This window comes from Budorcas taxicolor, chromosome 13 (assembly GCF_023091745.1).
Source record: "Budorcas taxicolor isolate Tak-1 chromosome 13, Takin1.1, whole genome shotgun sequence".
Lineage (NCBI taxonomy): Eukaryota > Metazoa > Chordata > Mammalia > Artiodactyla > Bovidae > Budorcas > Budorcas taxicolor.
In genome coordinates, this window is record NC_068922.1 from 58,510,705 (window position 1) to 58,531,742 (window position 21,038).

General features: G+C 52.0%; 1 protein-coding gene across 1 annotated transcript in view; it reads right to left on the bottom strand.

Moving 5' to 3' along the window:
* Positions 1 to 1,996: 1,996 nt before the first annotated feature.
* Positions 1,997 to 21,038, bottom strand: part of RBM38 (RNA binding motif protein 38) — a 45,230-nt gene continuing 26,188 nt past the window's right edge. Inside the window, exon 4 of the mRNA XM_052650389.1 lies at positions 1,997 to 2,293. Within this exon, the coding sequence (XP_052506349.1) occupies positions 2,014 to 2,293 (280 nt within the window). The 3' untranslated portion in view covers positions 1,997 to 2,013. The remainder of the gene's footprint in view (positions 2,294 to 21,038) is intronic.

Here is a 21,038-nt window from a genome sequence, read left to right on the forward strand (position 1 = left end):
GGGGGGCACTCCTGAACCTTGGGGACAGGGCTTTGTGGGGCCAGTTGGCTCCATGCGCAGGAGGAAGAGGTGACCCGGCAGGCCTGCAGCCGCCCGCCACTCTGCCGGAGCTTGAGCCTGTCCAGGCCCCGCGGCCCAGGCCTTATTTGGTAAGAAGAGCCTGCGCTGCCAGCCACTCGGGCTGTGAGCTGACGGGACACAGGAGTCCCTGAGCCAGCCCCATGCCCGCTGGCCTGGCAGCCTGGGTCCGCCCACCTGGCCTCCTCACCCGGCCCCTGGGCCAGAGGCTGGCAGAGTTGGAGGTGCGAGATCCCAGTGGTCACGCCAAGGCTGGGGCCGCCTTCCTTGGATCCCCATCCAGCCATGGGAGAGGGATTCCCCAGCTTTTGCCTATATATGGCCGAGGAGAGGCGGCGCGCTCGGGATGGGCCCGTGGGCCCTGGAGGTATTGTCTTAAGAGGGTGTTTGGCATCGGGCAGTGATGCTTCGGATTCTTACAGAAACCTGGCAGGGACATTGTTTGACAGCTCTGACAGCGTGCTGGAGTCTCTGTGGGGAGCCCGCCCCTGGGGGCCGAGGGCATGTGACGCATCAGCTGCCTGCCCGGTCCTGGCAGGAGGGAGGCCAGGCCGGGCAACCATGTTCATGTTCGGGAAGAGGTGGCTGGCTCAGAGCTGCCCAGCTCAGGGGAACCAGACAGGAGCGACCCCTTCTGGGTCTTGTTTTCCCGATCCATGTGTAGTGTGTGCAGAGGTGCCGCCGTGGACGCAGGGAGAAAGGTGCAGTGGAGGAGCAGGTGGGGCCCCCGCGGGCAGGGCTGCCCATCTCTGAGTCCCACGACGTGCAGCCTTAGTGGACAGACTGGTGCATGTTTGTCTCCCCATCCATGCCTCGCAAACCCAAGGAGCTGGCTGCCTCTACACCCCTGCTGAAAGATGAAGAAACCAAGGCTCAAAGACAGGGTTGGGCTCTTTCTCCAACCCGCTGGGGACCTTCGCAGGCCAATGTTCATTCATCCATCCTCTTGACGAACACATCCTGAGCTCTGCTCTGGGCCAGGCATCATTGTAGGGCCTGAGGCGGCAGTGGTGACCCATCCAAGAAACATTCTGTTCCCAAGGAGATAAACATCCCTTCAAATTAGGTAGAAAGGGAAGGTCTCTCTGTGCAGATGACTTTTAAATCAAGGCCCAAAGATGAGAAGAAGTCAGTCCCGGGGGAAGACAGGGGCTGGTTTCTTCAGGCAAAGGAAACTGCTTGGACAGGCCCTGATGCCGGTAGAGGGCGGGTCAGGTCTAGCCCAGCCAGGAGACCAGGCTGACAGAGCCGAACGAGCAGACAAGAGCAGAAGATGCAGCCAGTAGGCTCAGGGCAGATCAAGGACCCTGGGGTTGGGTTGCATTCAGAGAATGATGGGTAGCTGGCTGTTAAGCAGACATCTGACAATATAATCAGACATGCTCTGCTGTATGAGATGTTTCACTGTTGTTCGGTCACTAAGTCACGTGTGACTCTTTGCGACCCCATGGACTGCAGCACGCCTTCTCCTTCTGCCTTCAGTCTTTTCCAGCATCAGGGTCTCTTCCAATGAGTCGGCTATTCATGTTAGGGGGCTAAAGTATTGAAGCTTCAGCTTCAGCGTCAGTGCTTCCAATGAGTATTCAGGGTTGATTTCCTTTAGGATGGACTGGTTTGATCTCCTTGCTGTTCAAAGGACTCTCAAGAGTCTTCTCCAGCACCACAGTTCAAAAGCATCAATTCTTTGGCACTCAGCTTTCTTTATGGTCCAACTCTCACATCCATACATGACTATTGGAAAAAATATAGCTTTGACTGTATGGACCTTTGTCGGCAAAGTGATATCTTTGCTTTTTAATACACTGTCTAGGTTTGTCATAGCTTTCCTTCCAAGAAGCAAGCATCTTGTAATTTCATGGCTGCAGTCACCGTCCACAGTGATTTTAGAATGCAAGCCCCTTCGCCATGACAAGGCAGTGATCCATAATGAAAGTGTTAGTTGCTCAGTCGTGTCTGACTCTTTGCGACCCCATGTACTGTAGCTTGCCAGGCTCCTCCGTCCACATAATTCTCCAGGAAAGAATACTGGAGTGGGTTACCATTTCCTTCTCCAGGGGATCTTCCCAACCCAGGGATTGAACCTGGGTTGTCTGCATTGCAGGCAGATTCTTTACTGTCTGAGTCACCAGGGAAGCTATGATCCATGAAGGGGATCATATATTTGGGCTTTGCTAAATGCTGTATGTCTGTTTTCTCATTTGATTCCTGGGCATGCCTGTGAGGAGACCAAAATCTTATTACCGTTTTAGAAACAAGGCAATTGAAGAGCCAAGAGTTGAGATGACAGGCTCATGTAATCATTACAGGATAGACAGGGATTCTTCAATGAACTCTGCCTGATGTCAAAGCCAGGCCCAGTACAGACCCCCTCGGGCAGCAGGGACCTGAGGGGGACAGAGCAATGTGCTTGGGGGTGGGGGGACTGACCTGGTTTGGTTCCCCTCTGCTATCCAGCCCGCTACCCCACCACACAGGGTACGTTACCAGAACTTTCCCAGTTTTAACACTGAAAGTCCAGCTTCCCAGAAACCCCTCTGTCCTGGGCATGCATGCATGTTCAGTTGCTGTCGTGTCCAACTCTTTGCAACCCCATAGACTATAGCCCACCAGGCTCCTCTGTCCATGGGATTCTCCAGGCAAGAAAACTGGAGTGGGTTGCCGTTTCCTTCTCCAGGGGATCTTCCTGACCCAGGGATCAAACCCACGTCTCCTGCATTGGCAGGCGGATTCTCTACCACTCAGCCACATGGGAAGCCCATGTGATCTGGGCAGACCTGTACACTCGGTCACTCATCCTGCAGGTGGCTCAGCCCTGGCCTCCAGGCACCACCAGGAGCTGAGAGAGAGAGGAGTGATCCAAAACTTCTCCCCACCTGCACACCTGGCCACATGCCCACCTCTGTCCAGGCCAGGAAGCTCCGTGGGGAGGAAAGCAAATAGCAACCTGTGTACGGCTGCCTCAGCCTCCTCCCAGCACCAGGGCAACGCGGCCAGCCGGCTCCCAGCCAGCCAGCCAGCCCCAGCAGAGCAAAGTGAGGGTGGGGCTGCCCACCAGGAGAGTGGATCAGGAGCAGGCCTGGCCGAGTGGGAAGGGCTTATCCCTGAGGCAAAGACTCAGGGTCACACAAGGCCTGCTTTTGACCCTAGAGACTCTGTGACCTCAAGACTCTGTGGGCCTCAGTTGCCTCTCCTGTAAAATGGGAGAGTGACAATAGCCAGAGGTCTGCTGGATGCCAGGCCCTGTGTTAAGAGCTGTGCCAGTTATCACCTTCTGGAAGGCTTAGAGCACCCTTGGAAGGAAGAGTGCTAACTCTGTGCAGACAAGGAACAAAACCCAGAGAGGGTGACCCAGGTTACACAGCTAGTAACAGTAAAGCATGGATTTGAGCTGTCTATTTCAGACCCTCACCCTGTGCAGGTGGGCAGTACACCAAAGGGGTGGAGTGCAAGGGCTCTGGGGAGCCCCTTCCTGTTGATCCTGTGACCCTGGGCAAGTGGTTGCATCTTTCTGGGCCCGTTTTCCACCTACAAAGTAGGGATAACAAGGGTCCCCACCTCCTAGGGCTGGTCATTGATACCAGGAAATTTGTATTAGGCATCTACCCTGGGCCAGACCCTATCCTAGATGTTGATGATACAACAGAGAACAAAACAAACAAAACCCCCTGCCTAGAGTTTATATTCTGGGTGTGGGGACACAGAATTGTGGACATATAAATACATCTATGTTGGGGATGGGAATAGAGTGAAGGTGGGGTTCCCTTTGATGAGGGGGCTAGGTGGGCTGTTCAGGGCCGTGGCATTTGAGCAGAACCTGAATGAAGGGAAGGAGCAGGCAGTGCAGATGTTGGGCAGATCCTGGGGGAAAGGCCTCTGGGGCTGAAGGGGCAGCCAGTGCAAAGGCCCTGAGGCAGGCTCGGGTCTGGAGTGGCTGCAGCTGAGCGAGGCCGGAGAGGAGATGCTGAAGGTGAGGCAGGCAGAGCTCTGGTTGCACAGGGGTGAGGAACCGCTGGAGTGGTTCAAGCAGAGTGAGGACAGAATCACACGATTTTATTTAAGGATCTGTCTTCCTGCCTGTGGACAATCAGGAGGAGGCAATAATCCAGACAAAATGTGATGGTGCTTGGCCCAGCATAGGAACAGGCCAAGGTGGGGAGACAGTCACATTCTGGAGATACCCTCAAGAGTCAACAGCTTTCGAAAAACAAATATGGTATATTAAAGTATCTATGTGGAATCTAGAAAAGTGGTATAAATGATCTTATTTGCAAAGCAGAAATAGAGACACAGACACAGAGAACAAATATATGGACACCAAGGCGGGGATGGGAGAGTGAACTGGGAGCCTGGGATTGACATATAGACACTATTGGTGTGGGTTTTAGTCGCTCAGTCAGGTCTGACTCGTTGCGATGTGGTGGACTATAGCTCACCAGGCTCCTCTGTCCATGGAATTCTCCAGGCAAGAGTACTGGTGTGGGTTACCATTCCCTTCTCCAGGGGATCTTCCCAACCCAGGAATGGAACCTGGGACTTCTGCATTGCAGACAGAGTCTTTACTGTCTGAGCCCCCAGGGAAGCTCCACTGATACTATGTATAAAATAGATAACTAATGAGAACCTAATATATAGCTCAGGGAACCTTACTTAGCACTCTGTGGTGACATAAATGTGAAGTAAATCCAAAAAAAGGGGGGATATATGAATATGAATATGTGTATTCATATACATACTGCTTCACTTTGCTGTGCAGAAGAAGTTAACACAATATTATAAAGCAACCATACTCCAATAAAAATTAATTTAAAAAAAAGAGTCAACAGGGTACAAGGGATGGGGAGTAAGAGGGTGTGGGAATCAAAGATGACCTCAGGATTAAGGGGAGGAGTGAATGAGTTAATGCCATAGGAGCTCTTAGCACAAAACCCAGTCTGCAGTAACCACTCAGTGAACGTGCATTCTTGTCATTATTAAATATGACGCTTTCTCTCCTAAGCTGCACTTCATCCTGGAAAACCTCTCTAATGAACAGGCCAGCTAAGAACTGATGCATTGGCCTAATGAAGTGGGAAAGGAAGAGTTGGGAAAATGAGAGCCCACAGCCAGGACAGCCCAGCCACCCTCCCCATAAGGAAACCCTCAAACCAACATGGCAACAGCAGGCATCTGCACTGGACCTAAAGATGCTTCCTGACCCTGTCTTGGCAGGAGGGAGAGGAGGTAAAAAGAAAGAGGAGGGAAGACTTAGAGAATGAATTTTTGGTTCCTGGCGGGGAAGAATGGTGGGAGGGATAGTTAAGGAGTTTGAGACGGACATGAACACACAACTATACTTAAAATGGATAAGCAACAAGAATCTATTGTATAGCACAGAGAACTCTTCTCAATGTTATGGGGCAGCCTGGATGGGAGGGGAGTTTGGGGGAGAATGGATACATGTGTATGTATGGCTGAGTCCCTTTTCTGTCCACCTGAGACTATCCCAGCACTGTTAATTGGCTATACTCCAATACAAAATAAAAAGTTTGGGAAAAATGAAAAAGAAGAAAGAGAGAGGAGGAAGGGACGAGGAGGCCAAAATTCCCAGAGACTCAAGAACTGGTCACCTAGACCCAAGGGGAGGGGCGGGCAGGACCCACACAATCCAGGATGATCTCACTGGGGACCAACGAGGACTCCTAGCTGAGGGGCCACCTCTACATCTGACCATTTCCACCTCATCTATCATTGGCTTCATATTTTTATTTAGAATGACTCACCTGTTTTGCTTTTTTTTTTAAATTTTTCACTTAAGTAAGCTTATGGCAACCCACTCCAGTAATCTTGCCTGGAAAATCCCATGGACAGAGGAGCCTGGCCCACTACAGTCCATGGAGTCAGAGAGAGTCAGATATGGCTGAGCCACTAAACAACAGCACCTTTTTTTTTTTTAAGTAAGTTTATTTTAAAAGGAAAATCTCTATCATCAAAAGTAAATGGAAAACCAGCATGAAAACTTGCCACTAATAGAGGATAACTCTGAAAGTGAGCACGGTGAAAGCAAACCATGTTGCCTGTCCACAGCTTTCAGCCTGGGGCTCAGTCTCTCTTAGCTCAGAACAGGGACAGGCAGGGAATGGCCGGCCATCAAGATACGCGAGCACCAGGCTGAACCAAGGACAGAAAAATCGTTGAAAAGGGATGGCCTTTGCCCCCGTGCCCCACGCCTACCACACACCAAGCGTCCCTCAGCCATGACAGCCTAGGCCCCACATTTTCAACAATTCATGCGGGCCAAGCCTGCTCTCTAGAGACGGAGACGGGCGGCCCCAAGAACAGGAGCCGCTGCTCCCCGAGAGTTCACAGCGTGTCGGCACTCACACTAGTCTCAGACAGGCCGTGGGGATGTGTCCCCTCCCGGGAGGCAGAGAATCCAAGCTCTGCCTTGTGCCAAGAGCATCTTCAAACAGGCATGTCCTCCTTGAAGCCACAGGTGCCTAGAGCTGTCACTGACCTTCCCGCCATGAGCCACCGGAGTTTCCGCTTGCGGGGGAAATACAAGGGTTCTGGGCATCGGTTCAACCACTCAGCTCCCATCCAGGCAGTATGAAGGTTGTTGGCTTGATTCCTTGGACAAACACAGAGCACGTGCACCGGCCAGGTCTGTGGGCTGGGCCTGGCCCACCAACACCGGCCACCAACAGCAGGTCTCCAGGGTGGCAGCTCACCCACATTCCAGAACCACAGGCCAGGGCATGCCTGCTGGGTAGCAGGCGCACATTTACCATCAAGAGGAAGCAGAAAGAAACTCCTTTGTCTTCTGGTAGCATCCTGGTGACAGCGCACATACGTGCGCACGCACACACACACACACACACACACACACACACAGCAGCAGCTGTCTCTTTGGCCGACAATTCTGCCTTCATGATACAGAGCAGTAATGTGGGGTAGGAACCCCCAACTTTCCGGTGGGGCAGCTTGGGTTCAAACCTCAGCTCTGCTGCTCACCACCTGATTGACCATGGAGGGAGGGCCGGACTCCAGGGCCCTCTAGGTCCTCATCTCTGAAAAGAAGCCTCAGAAATCACGCACCTCACAGAGCGGCTCTAATGTTAAAGAGGTAATACATGGTCAGCATTTCAAGTAGTTGAGTACTCCCCCGAAAGTAGCACAGGGCATCTGGGGGTTTTGGCTTTTGCTTTTTTTTTTTTCTATTTTCCACGTTTAAACAAGGCCACATTTTGCCAAAAGCCAAAATGCTGGGTCAGAGGGTATATGCAGTTTCTCAGTGCTTATTTCAGGAAGACAGACTGAGCTTAAAACTCTGAATCTGTTTATAGCAAAGCTGATGTGTCACTTTCCCCACACCCCTGCCAGCACTGGGCTTTATCATCTTGTAATTGTTTCCTAATTGAATCAGCATGTAGCAGGCTTTTGTTTGCATTTCTTTCTTTGCCTACAAGGCTGTGCATTCTTCCAGGTAGCCGCTGTCTACACTCTCGCAGGGATAAATGACTTGTTTACTCTTTTTCAATGTTTCTTGAGTGGCCTCTGTGACATCCTTTGATGGGTCCACAAGGAAAGCACCTTTTGAGTAGGAAGGGAGATGGGAGAGGGTTATAGCATGGGAACATGGTGAGAGCTTCTGCCCCCACCCACCCCCATTTCCTGCCTTCACTTCACCTGAGTTTTCCCAGCTGAGGAAATGCTTCTCTGGGATGGGGTTGCAGGCACCCTGGCTGGGAGGAAGCAAGGAGGGGCCAGAGGAACTGATTGCATTCTCAGAGCAACAAGCCAGAAACCTAACAGGCTCCATTCCTGCCCCATTGGCCACCCGCTTCTCACCCCTAACTCTCCTAGAGCCCCTGAGTATCGGGAAACTTTCCTTCCAGACTAATGACATCAGAATAAATTCATCCGAGTTATGATACTGCAATGATTTTCTCTCTTTGTTCCTTAATCACTCAAACTCCCAGGTGCTGTGTTAGCAAGATGCCTGGAATCTCCTTTTTGGGTCCTCCCACACCTTGAATGGTCCAAGGATCCCTAGGTCATCTTCAACCCACAGGTAGGGGTGGGGCCTGTTCCCTCTAAACTTCACTGCTGCCATGGCCTCTTACTACCACATGGGGTCGCTGTTGAAGAGGGCGCTCCAACAGTCCTGTGGACACCTGTCCACTTTGCAATGACGCCTGAGCTTGTTGGACCTTTGCCTGGGTCTTGGAGGTCACCCACACTTGGGACTCAAGTTTATAGCTCTCGTGGGTCACTCTTAAACACTCAGAACAGAATGGAAAGTCACCTACCCACCTGAGTCCTGATCCCAGCCCCTCAGGAGGCCCCTGGGAGGACTGGATCGTGGCACTGCCCCTAGGGTGACAGAGAGGGAACTGGAGCCCCAAAGAGTAATTTTTCCAAAATCACTTGGCCAGGGGGCACCCAATTCAAGCTGAACACCCCATCCAGTCCTCTCAGCACTTTTGTTTTTAGAGGCTGCCAGTGAAACTCCTGGGTTTCCCAGGTGTCTCGTGGTAAAGAATCTACCGCCAAGCAGGAGACAGGCTCAATCCCCGGGTCAGGAAGATCCCCTGGAGAGAAGAATGGCAACCAGTATTCTTGCCTGGGAAATTTTATGGACAGAGGAGCCTGGCAGGCTGCAGTTAGTGGGGTCACAAAAGAGTTGGACACGACTTAGCAACTAAACGAAAAGTGAAACTCCTGTTTCTCAGCCTGTGAGACTCTGCAGGAAATGACCCCTGTCTTCCTCCCGGGCTTCATCTCACTTCCTCACCCACATTCAAAATCCTTTCCCACCTACCTTTGCACCTGCCTCCCTCTCCCTAAAGATCCCCCCCAGATCTCCCCCATCACTCAAGTCTCTGCTCAGTGGGCCCCTTTCAAGCTCCTCCTCAACAAGGCCCTTGTCACCATGAGACATTATCCTGTCCTGTCCACTCTGCAGGACACCACTCTGATTCTGGCCACCTCTTCTCCTCCACTGTCCCCCCGGCCACTCACTACTATGTTGTCCCCCAGACTCAGCCCTGTGAACATTCTCTGTGGTGAGACCAGCCTGGGCACTGAGGGCTGTGTGGCAGCTCCCCTAGCCTCTTCTTCTGAGATTCCAGGAGCACCCCCTGCCCAGCGATGACAACCAAAGACACCTCCAGACATTGCCTGATATCCCCTGGGGTAGGGGTGCTGCAGGGGGTCAGGGGGGAGAAGGGGAGAGCCTGTCCAGAAGCCGGAGGAATCCCCATCCTGGGCCTTGGAGCCTGAGCCTCCCCCATACACAACCCCTGCCCTGCAGGCTCCTGGGGTTCTTGAGAAGCAGTGTGGAAACCCCTCTGCAAGGCCAGAAGGGAAGCAGCCGCAGGCCCAGCCACACCCAGCCAGGGAGGGTAGGCCGGGGGCTAATTATAGCAGGCAGGTTGTGAGAGGTCTTCTCTGGGAAGAGGAAGTGGCGCTCTGATTAACCCTGGGGTTGGTTCACCCCAAGTTGAGACAGTCCCCGTGGGGAGAGGAAGTGTGGTGAAATGAATTCAGCCTCCGGGGCCCAGGCAGCACCAACAAGCCAGGCGGCTCTGGTGGGGAAAGCCGGAACGTGGCTCTGCGGCGCACAGGCCAGGTCTGTTGCAGAAGCCTTCAACTCTCCAGACCTTGGTTTTAAAAGAAAAGGGGCTGGGCCAGATTTGACTTTTGAAGTGGGCCTCTTGTTTCAGGGCATGGGCTTCTGAGTCAGGAGCTCACTGAGCCTCAGTGTCCTCATCTGCAGAATGGGTCAATGGGAACCATGTCTTTCACAGTCTTTAGAGGATTCATGGAGCTGATCCGTGCTCTGGCAGGCCTGGGCCAGAGCCTGATATAGGATAGGGGCTCAGCAGATGTTCCATGTCGTCAGAATGGCGACACAATCGGTAGGGCCCAGTCAAAATGAAAATGTGGGCCCCTCATACAAAAGTTGCTAAGAACTTCAAGACAGAGAAAGCAGAGTGTTAAGCCTGGCGTGGGGCCCCTCTGAGCCCTGTATGGCTGCCTGGGCCACAGGCCTGTGAACTGGGGCAGCTGTGGGGATGGGAGTGAGGTGAGGGTGGGGAAAGCCTCCTGACCAGGATGGACCCCTCTCCAAGACTGTCATCAGAGGACCTCACCTGGAACGCATAAAATCAGAGTGCTGCCCGCTGTATGAGACCCTTCACATGCAAGCTATGTAAACGGCGCACACAAAGCAACGCTGCAAATTAACTGTCACCATAAATATGGGGGCTTCCCAGATGGCGCAAGCAGTGAAGAACGCACTGGCCAGTGCAACAGACAGAAGACGTGGGTTCAGTCCCCGGGTCGGGAAGATCCAGTATCTTGCCTGGAGAATCCCCATGGACAGAGGAGCCTGGTGGGCCACAGTCCATGGGGTTGCATGGAGTCAGACATGACTGAAGCGACTTAGCACGCATGCATAAATATGTAGGGAAAAGCCTAGGCAGGAGGTTGCAGCCCCCACTCCCACTGAGGTTGGCTGTGGGTGGAACATGGGAGTCACAGATGAACTGAGCTGTAATCTGTAACATTTTATTTCTTCAAACGAAAAAGGATTAGTGACAAATATGACAAAATCTTCACATCTCATTGTGTGTCCTGTTTAATCCTGGGGAGTCGTACTAGGAGCTTATTCTCTGTATATTTTCATTTTTAAAAAGTAGGCTTCCCTGCTTTAAAAACCTTAAAAGCATTCGATGAGGAAATAACCAGCCTTTGACTAAGGCTCCTGAGAGCAAGGTGCCTGGGAGATATACAAGTGTTAATTGAGAACCTACTACATGCCTGGCCCAAGGCTGGGGTCTCAGGCTGGAGGTGGGGGGATGTCCCTTCAGGAGCCCAGAGACCAGCACAGAAGCAGAAAGCAGGCCTGCATGTCCATCCTTTGTGGGAACGAATATGAAGTGACCCCAACCTCAGCATGGGGCTGCCACTTGGCTATTTTCACAGGAAAGCTGAATCTTGGGTATTTTTCCCCTCTTGCTGAAGGATGCTCAGAGCCTAGATGGGGAGAGGGGGTCAGCTGGCAGGCACCGAGGGCTGCCTGTTGGGGTAATGGGGGGCACACCAAGGTGAGAACGTGGGACAGAGTCATCAACAGGCACGGTCACGGGTACAAGGGAGCCCCCGGGGCAGCCCCAACCACTGCTGAGACACTTAGATGAATGATAGGAGATGTCGCCCTGAATTGTCAGCCTCCTCTGCTGGCAGGACTTGGGGTCTGCAGCCTCGGGCATGGAAGTGCCTCACTCAGCTGGAACTAGAGCCCTCCCCCGGGGCATCAGCAGCCTCTTTGTCAGTCATGGGCAGAGGACTAGACACCTAGACACCGGGCTCACCCAGTCTAGGGCTTTCTCCGGAAGGGGTCTTGGCCGATGGTCCCCACGAGGCCAGGAACACAGGCAGCTCCTCTGTCCCAGGGCTGCTCTCTGGTCATTTCTGTCTCCTTGGTTTATCTGTTCTAGCTTTTTAATTTTGAAATAATTTTAGACAGAGAAAAGGTGCAAAGACAGTTCCCACATCCCCTTCCCCCGGCTTCCTCTATTACTCTCTTTCATAACAGTACAACAATCCAAACTGAGAAATTCAGTTTGATCCAATATCATTAACTAACTACAGACTTTATTCAGATTTTCCCCCAGTGTCCTTTCTCTGTTCCGGACCCCACATGGAATTTGCTCATCTCGTCTCCTTCTCCTGCAGCCTCGGGGATGGTCCTCACTCTTTCCTTGTCCTTCCTGATCTTGCCAGACTTGCAGAGCATCAGTCAGATGTTTTGTAGACTGTCCTTCAATTTGGGTTTCTCTCATGTCCTCTCATATTTTCAAATGAGATATAATTCCATGTTCCAGAAAATGCAACCTTGTAAAGCGTACAGTCCTGCAGCTTTTCATATACACAGTTGTGCAACCATCAAAAGGATCTAATTCCAGAATCTTCCCGTCACCCTGAAAGGAGGCCCTGGGCCCCCACTTCCTTTTTGTCCACCATGCGTGGCACTTTCTCTTGTCCCCTCCCTCTTGCTCCGTCTCCATTTCTCTGCAGGGCCCCGGTCCTGTTTTCTTTCAGTTTCTGTTTGCAGCTCTGCCTCTGAGTTGCTTTGTCTCCCAGTTTTGCTTCTATTTCTGCATCTCTCTCTCTCTCTCTGCCAGTCTCTCCCTGTCTCTCTCTCCATCTGACTCCCTCTGTTTTATCCTTTTTCATTCTATTTTGCTCTATGTAGCGTGTGCAGCTTTCTCTCTCTTTCATTCCAAAGGTCGTTGGTATTCATTCGCTCAGTTGTGTCTGACTATTTGTGACCCCATGGACTGCAGCACACCAGGCTTCCTTGTCCTTCACCATCTCCTGGAGTTCTAAAGGAGACATAGGCAAAATCCAAGAAAACAAAAAGGAATGATGAGGCATCTGCAGAGCTCTGGAGACAGACAGGGTGAGGGATATGTGAGGGCACCAGCTTGACAGGGACCTCTCTGAGGAAGTGACAATGCAGAGCCCTGGAGGAGCTGCAGGGAGATGGCCAGGCAGAGGGCAGCATAAGCAAAGGCCCTGGGGCAGGGAAGAACTCCAGACTGAGCCGAGAAGAGGCAGAGAAGACAGTCAGGGGCCTCCCTGTGCCCAGGCTTGCTTAGACTCCCTCCCCAGGTCAGGCCCCCAGCTCTGGGCCCCCTGCCTGGGAGCCCCAGCCAGCCCAGGGTGAGGCCTGCGGAGAATTAAGTTACAGCTGAACCTCTGAGAACTTGCTAGGACCCCCACTGAGGGCAAGGCCACATACTCCTTCCTGGGGAACCTGAGCTGGACACAACCCCCAAATTCCATGGAAGGAATCTGCAGCAGAAGGGCACAAACCAGGCTCAAAGAGAGTCTGTGTGTTGATTTATTCCATTATTTACTCCCAAAACACCGATTAAGCACCTGCTGTATACCAGAACCACAAATGGGCCTGGGTAGTGCCCCGATCTCACGGACTTAAGACTCTAGCCCACCCACTCCCATGCTGGGGAGAAAGGGTGAAGCTCAGATGGGAACTTATTCATCCAGTGCCTATGGGCTCTCGCTGCATGGTGGACAAACACAGACGACCCTCAAGGGGTGGCCCATGTTCACAGCACAGTTTCTGAAGCACAATGAATGGGTTCAAGTCCCAGCTCTGCCGGCTGTCAGCTAAGTGGCCTTGGGCAGGTAACTAACCTACTAACTTACAGTCTCTGAGCCTCGCTTTCCTCCTCTGTAGAGTGGGCTGCTGTGAGAGCTACAGGGTAGAATGTCATATGCTGAGCCCCCCACCCCTGACATTCAGAGAGCCCTCCTGGATCCAAATTGAGTTTATCAGTCATAATCGTTGTCCTTCTGAGCTGGTGGGGTGGGCTGGTGGGTCAGGATCCCAGGCCTGCTGGGGATGGGGAACTGGGCATCTTTCCCCAGGGGTGCAGTCTAGGCAGCCGGGTGGGGTGGGAGGGTGGAGAGGGGGCACCGAGTGCAGCAGCTGGATGGTGCCTTGTGTCCTTAAGTCACCGAGGGCAGCACCAGGAAGGCTGGCCAGGGCCAACAGCCTAACCCAGCCTCATTTGTGATGCAAATGGTTGGCCGTGGCTCTGGGCCAGGGCCCCTGAGCCTTTATTTGGAGCAGAGGAGCCTGGGGGGAAGTTGAGGGGTGGGGGAGTGGCCAGCCCCAGACAGCCTCGAGGGACCTCTCTGGGTGGGTTAGGGGTGAGTTGGGACTCCTCAACACCAGATGATGCATTCTTGGAGGCTTATGCGGGCAGAGTTGAGGGGCGGGGGTGGGGTGGGGGGAAGAGCTCTGGCTTGGCCCGTGGAGTGAGCAGAAAAGCCTTGCTGGCAGGGCTCCCGTCCTGCGGAACCCAGAGATCCTCTCTGGGCTTTCTCCAGGGATCCCACAGAAATCAGGGCCTGCCTCGCATGTTACACCCTGTCACTTCCTAGCTGGCCGCCCCCACTGGATCTCCAGCTCCCTCCAGGGTCCCCTGCAAAGCTGCAGCCACACAGACCTTCTCACCTTCTTCCCTGGCTCTTGGCCACCCTGGGCTTTTTCACAACCATTCTTTCTGCCTGGAATGCCTTTCCCTTTGGCTATGCCAGTCTTTGTTCTCTTGTCCTTACTCAGTACATGTAACCATATATTCTTTTTCTTAAAATTGGTACCCCCAAATTGTATAAACTTCAGTCCCTGTGAAAACTGAGTATGTCCTCAGTGGCAGGAAAATGTTCCCTGACACCATCCTTCCTGGTCCCTGAAGAAATGAGTAGGTCACATCCCCCTTTAGGTCATTTATTCATTCAACAAACATTTAATGGGAAACATTAAACATTTAGGGCTTCCCAGGTGGCGCTAGTGGTAAAGAACCCACCTGCCAATGCAGGAGACATAAGAGATGGGGGTTCAGTCCCTGAGCTGGGAAGATCCCCTGGAGGAAGGCATGGCAACCCACTCCAGTATTCTTGCCTGGAGAATCCCATGGACGGAGAAGCCTGGTGGGCTACAGTCCATAGGGTCACAAAGAATTGGACATGACTGAAGCAACTTAGCACATACGATTAAACATTTAACGTATCAGGCACTCATATAGGCACAGGGATAGAGCAGTGAACAAGGCAAATAAGAACGCCTGCCTTTATGCACTGACAGTCCACCAGGGGTATAAGCAACAGACAGATGAATAAGTTAACAGTAAGAGATACATAAGGTGATTGTAGGTTTGAGGTGTAATAAGTTCTACAAAGAAAAATGGACAGGAAAGGTAGAGGAAGCATGATCTGGGTGGGGGCTGAATGCAGCAAGGTAAAAGGTGAGTGTGTTGATACCTGGAAGACGAGTGGTCCAGGTAAAGGGAAGAGCATGTGCAAAGGCCCTGTGGCAGAGGAATGCCTAAGAGGGCTTGGCATTTCCCAGTAGGGTTTATCAGACTGAAATTCAACAATTCATGCCAGTGATGACTTATGAATTTTCTGTCTTCCCCACTAGGATCTTGTATTTGGTAACTGTTCAATAAGTAAATGGAGAAAGAATGTATTTATTTCTTTGGGAGAAGGGGTTGGTGCTGGTGGAGTTGTAACAGAGCTCCCACCTTAGGGCACTAGGTCAGCTCACAGGCCAGAGCTCTGCAGGCAGGGCGCTGGGCCTGGCAACAGTGTCTGGGGACGGGGGCACCAGGCAGCCTTTTCCTGGGATTTGGGGGGTGGGGTGGGGCGGCAGGCAGCAGGCACGGCAAGAACAAAGCAGGAAAAGAAAAATGAGAAGACCCTGAGATGATCTCCAAGCTCAGTTTGGGGCACATGGAGTCCTCTGGAGATATCCCAGAAATAACAGTGACACCGTTTCAGGGGCCAAGTTCCAACTGGGCCACTGAATTTGGGAAGTGAACTTTAAAATCATGGCCCCAGATAGTTACCTCCTCTTATGTGACCTCTGGGCAGGGTTGTGCAAGTGCTGAGAAAGAATCTGCAGGTGAAATCCTGGTGCACAGCCGGTGCGCACGGATTGGACAAGGGCAGCTGTGGCAGCAACTCTGTTCAAAGCGATTCTTCTGCCTTTGCTTGAATTAGCAGAAGGCTGGACATGACATTTGCCTCCATTCCAGGGGAATGGAGCAATAGAGCACACCCACCCCCACTCTTTGGAATATTACGCAGCCGACAATCAGGTGAGAACAAGCTCCATGTGAGATCAGTGGGCAATCTTCAAGATGTTTTGGAGAGAAAGGAGCCTGACAGAGCGAATGGCACGTGCTGATTTGGAGGGAACAGATAGAAGCTCACGATGTAGTGTGAGCTGAAGCTGAAGGCCCTGGACGCCTGGAGGGAAGAGAACCAGGTGGGAGATGGGCTGGGAGGGACTTTCCCATCCCATAACCCTCCCCTAATGCGCAGTCAATACATTAGTGAAAAACTGTTGTTGTTGTTCAGCTGCCAAGTTGTGTATAACTCTTTGCGACCCCCTGGACTGCAGCATGCCAGCATGCCAGAGACAGAGGCCTCCCTGTCTCTCACCTCTCTGAGAGTTTGCCCAAGTTCATGTCCATTGAATTGGTGATGCCACCCAGCCATCTCCTTCTCTGTCATCCCCTTCTCCTTCTGCCTTCAACCTTTCCCAGCATCAGAGTCTTTTCCAGTGAGTTGGATCTTCGTATCAGGTAGCCAAAGTATTGGAGCTTCAGCTTCAGCATTAGTCCTTCCAGTGAATATTCTGGGTTGATTTCCTTTAGGATTGACTGGTTTGATCTCCTTGTTGTCCAAGGGAATCTCAAGAGTCTTCCCCAGCCCCACAGTTCAAAAGCATCAATCCTTCAGCGCTCTGCCTTCTTTATTGCAGATGGGCAATTATCCTGCATAGAAATGCCACCACTGTTAGGAGCAGTAAGGTGACTGCTGACAGCTGGAGGCAGGAGAAACTACTAGCTGGGGGAAGAGGGGGTGGGGTGATGGGCACACCCTTCAGGGACCTGTCTGTTCCCCTTTCTCACAAAGCCAACCACCCGAGGAACAATAGGGCTTCCCCTCCTCTTCGGAGAGAAAGGGTAGGGGAAGACAGCCTGCAGGGCTAGAGGTGGCAGGTGGAAACCTCAATGAGGTGCCAAATGCTATTCTGAGAGGCCAGGCAGGAAGCAGGGGCGGAAGTGCCGGGGATGTTACTGCAAGTGTGTTTGTGCTGGGGGAGGGGTACCCCGGGGAGGGGAGGGAGATGCCAGAGGGTGCTCCCAGTCAGGCCTCAGGCTCCCAACCCTCCAGGAAACTGCTAGTCCAAAGCCAAGCCAGTTTCTGTTTTGCAGGAAGTAGGGGTAGGTTAATGCATTCATCCCCCTCCATTTTCCTATCTACTCTGCCAACCTCAACCGCCTCCCAGATCACACTCTCACCCTCCTGACCTGCCACAGTTCTTCACCCTGGCTGGGTGCATCCAACCTCAGGTTGTTCTCACAGGCTGTGAGTCCCTTGCCTCCTTCCATGACTTTTCTCCAGTGGCTTTTGCTCCACTCTCCTCTCACCTGGGCCCTCCTGTTTCTTCTCCAGCACCTCACCTTGCTTCCTTCATAAAATTGTAACCCAATGATTTTTTTTTTAATTATGTTCCTGTCTGGGCAGTAGCCACACCCACCTGTTTTTACTGCTGCAAGGAGAAGGTTGGGCATTTGTAGAAGGAACAAAAGGAGACTCTTTGGGGCCTTGGGGGAAAATGAGGCTCATCAAAGAGAGAGCCTGAATCTAACCAAGGTGGGGAATTTTAGAGCAAACAATTAGACTGCCCTTCAAGATAAAGGAGGTTGACTTTGTGATAGGCTTGGCTAAGGTTAGGGACCAGCAGGAAGGAGACACATTTTCTTTCCTTTGCAGTAACCCAGAGGGTAGGAGCCAAGGGCTATGGATTCTGAGCATGAAACCAACATAGGCTGAGAAATAGAGAAAGTTGGATCCCTATAACAGTACTTGAACTGATGGATCCAGCCATTCCTGAAGCCAGAAATTCAGTTGCATTAGTCAATCATGTCCAACTGGTGGCTCAGACGGTAAAACGTCTGCCTACAATGCAGGATACCCGGGTGCAATCCCTAGGTCGGGAAGATTCCCTGGAGAAGGAAGTGGCAACCGACTACAGTACTCTTGCCTAGAAAATCCCATGGACGGAGGAGCCTGGTGCAGGCTACTGTCCATGGGGTTGCAAAGAGTTGGGCACAACTGAGCGAATTCAGTTCACTTCACTTCATTTCAATCATTCTCCAGAAGGTGGATAAATCAATCAAGATCCTTTCCTTTGCAAATGACAGAAAACCCAAGTCAGATTTCTTGGGTGGGCAGAAAAATGCCCCTCCCTCCTAGACAGTGTGTCCTGATCCTGGGAACCTGTGACTATATGAAGTTTGAATATATTTGGTTACATGGCAAAAGGGACTTTGCAGATGTGATTAAGGTTATGGATCTTCAAAGAGGGAGAGTATCCTAGATTATCCAGGTGGGTTCAGTCTAACACGAGTCATTAAAAGCAGAGAGCTTTGTCCAGCAGGAGGCAGAGAGGGGCAGCAGAAGAGGAAGTTGAAGAGGTCTGAACACCAAAGGGACTTGATCCATGGTTGCAGTGTTGCCAAAGGGAGCCACATGGGAAACAAGAGAAGGAATGTGGGCAGCCTCTAACAAAAACCCTGCCCCCTGCCCCCACTGTCTGCCAGCAGGAAGTGCGGACCACAGTCCCATAAACACAAGGAACTGAGTTTAGCTAGCTATCTGAATGAGGCTGGAAGAGGATTCACCCAGACCCTCCCATAAGGATCAGCTCTGCAGACACTTTGACTTCGTCATCCTAAGCTGAGGACCTGTCTGGATCATGCTGTATCTGGAGCTCTGAACCACAAAAAGTAGGACATAATTATCTGTTAAGTGTTGTTTTAAGCCACTAAGTTTGTGACGACTCGATAGAAAACTAACCTCCTGGTTTAATGGAAAAAGAGAATTGACAGGCTTTCTCACCCTGACTTCAGGAATGACTGGATCCAGCAGTTTAAATACCATCCTCAAGATTCAATGTCTCTGCTTCCTCCTATGCTGGTTCATGCTACATGGGTCACCCTGGCAGCTCCAAAGCTCCCACCCCCAGGTTAAATCCACAGGAAAGGAGCCCTGCCCAGCTCTCCCACTGTAATTCTCACCATCTCTCATTGCCCACGAGCAGACCATGTGTCCACTCCTGAGTTAGTCTCTAAGGCTAGTGGCATGCAATGTTCTTTTTGGCCAGGTCTGGGTCACATACCCACCCTAAGAGGGGCAGGGCTGGAATCTGGAGCCACAGAGACTGAAAGACAGATGTGGGGAAGGGCTGGCTCCCCAAGGGGGAAATCTGGGCATGGGAGGGGGTAAATGGCCACAGTGAAGCCCCTGCACCACTGGGCAGCAGGAGTCAGTGCACAGAGAATCTGCTGTGTTTCACTTTCTGGAGGAAAGTGCACCAGGCACCGTGCAGGGTGGCCTGGGCAGAGGAGCTACGCGCCGGCCCAGTGAACGTGACTCAGAACCTCCAGATGACTCCTGCCCCGGGGGTGCCGTTTCCAAACTCTCAGGCTAGCCAGCAGGGAAGCCTTGCGTTCCTCAGAAGCATGCTCGACTGGGACACAGAGTAAATAAGCTGATATTTATACCCCAGCCCCACAGGGTGGCCACTTGGCTCTGAGGCAAATATGGTCAAAACTGAATTGTGCGGCCCTGGGAGGAGACCGAGGCAGTCCCAGGGGGAGCCCGCGGGAGGCAGCCACATACCACACTCCCACGGGCAATCCCTGCTCCTTCCCCAAAGACTCGGGTCAGGAGGGAGGGGTCCGGCCCTCGCTCCTGCACATTCCATTTTCCCTGCACCCAGACTAGGAGGTCCCTCCTCTCCTAGGATCTGGACCCCTGCTGGCCCTTCCCAGGTCAGATCCCGGCTGGATCTGCAGCCCACATCCAGGGTACCCATGCCCCCATCCATCCTATCCTAAAGATGGCCTCTGCCTCCAATGGCCTCTCTTTGACTCGGAAGGTCACTTAAATTATTTAGAATTCATATGTCCAGCAAGTATTATAAGCCCCTTCTATGTGCCTGGCACTGGGTGCTGGGGCTGGGTACCATGAAGGCTCTGGCCTGCTACTGCCCCTCCCAGCTCATGGTACAGGATGGGAGACAGATATTAAGTGAGCAAACAAAGTGTACTGAGAAGTACAAATGCTGACAAGTGCTCCCGAGGAGGCAGGCAAGCAAAGTGCAGAGTGAGGAAGGGTGGCAGGCGCCGGCCAAAGATGGTCTCTGCAGGAACGGCACTCCAGGTAGTGCAAACAGCTTGTGCAAAGGCCCTGTGACCACCTGATAATTTCTTCCCCAGCTCCCGCTGATTCTGTAATGATCTTAGTTAATGGTTTCCCTGTTTTTTGTTCATCTCTCCCAGGAAACTGAAAGCCCTAGGACGACTAGGATCTTTCTGCTTTGTTCCGGGCTGTCTCCACAGGGCCTAGAACCGAGTCTGCACACAGTAGGTGCTAATACATGTTAGCAGAGTTCACTGAATGCAGTAACGATGAGTGGGCTGCGTGCTATGAAGGTGAGTGGACAAGCACATTTAAAAATAGTGAATGAGGCATCAATTAAAGGTGTTCCCAGGTGGCTCAGTGGTAAAGAATTCGCCTGCCAAGCAAGAAACATGTGTTCAATCCCTGGACCAGGAATATCCTCTGGAATAGGAAATGGCAACCCACTCCAGTTATCACTGCAGATGGTGACTGCAGTCACGAAATGAAAAGATGCTCGCTCCCTGGAAGAAAAGCTGTGACAAACCTAGACAAAATATTAAAAAGCAGAGACATCACTTTGCCAACAAAATGTCTGTTTAGTCAAAACTGTGGTTTTTCCATTTGTTATATACGGATGTGAGAGTTGGACCATAAAGAAGGCTGAATGCCGAAGAACTGGTGCTTTCAAACTGTGGTGCTGAAGAAGACTCTTGAGAGTTCCTTAAATAGCAAGAAGATGAAACCAGTCAATCCTAAAGGAAATCAACCTTGAATATTCACTGGAAGAACCGATGCTGAAGCTGAAGCCCCAATACTTTGGCCACCTGATGTGAAGAGCCAACCCACTGGGAAAGACTCTGATGCTGGGAAAGACTGAGGGCATAAGAAGAAGGGGACGACAGGGGATGAAATGGTTGAATGGCTTCACCAACTCATGGACATGAGTTTGAGCAAACTCCGGGAGATGGTGAGGGACAGGGAAGCCTGGAGTTCTGCAGTCCATGGGATCACAAAGAGTCGGACACGGCTGAGCAAACAAGCTGTTAGTCATGGCTATGTCACTGCCTCGTTGCTGAGAAATCTGGAGCAACAAGCACAAATATTATCTGGAATTGGAGGGGCTCTCCTTTTGCACTTTTCAGAACTCTGTAACCTTCCAGTGTTTTACTCTGAGGTTGTAT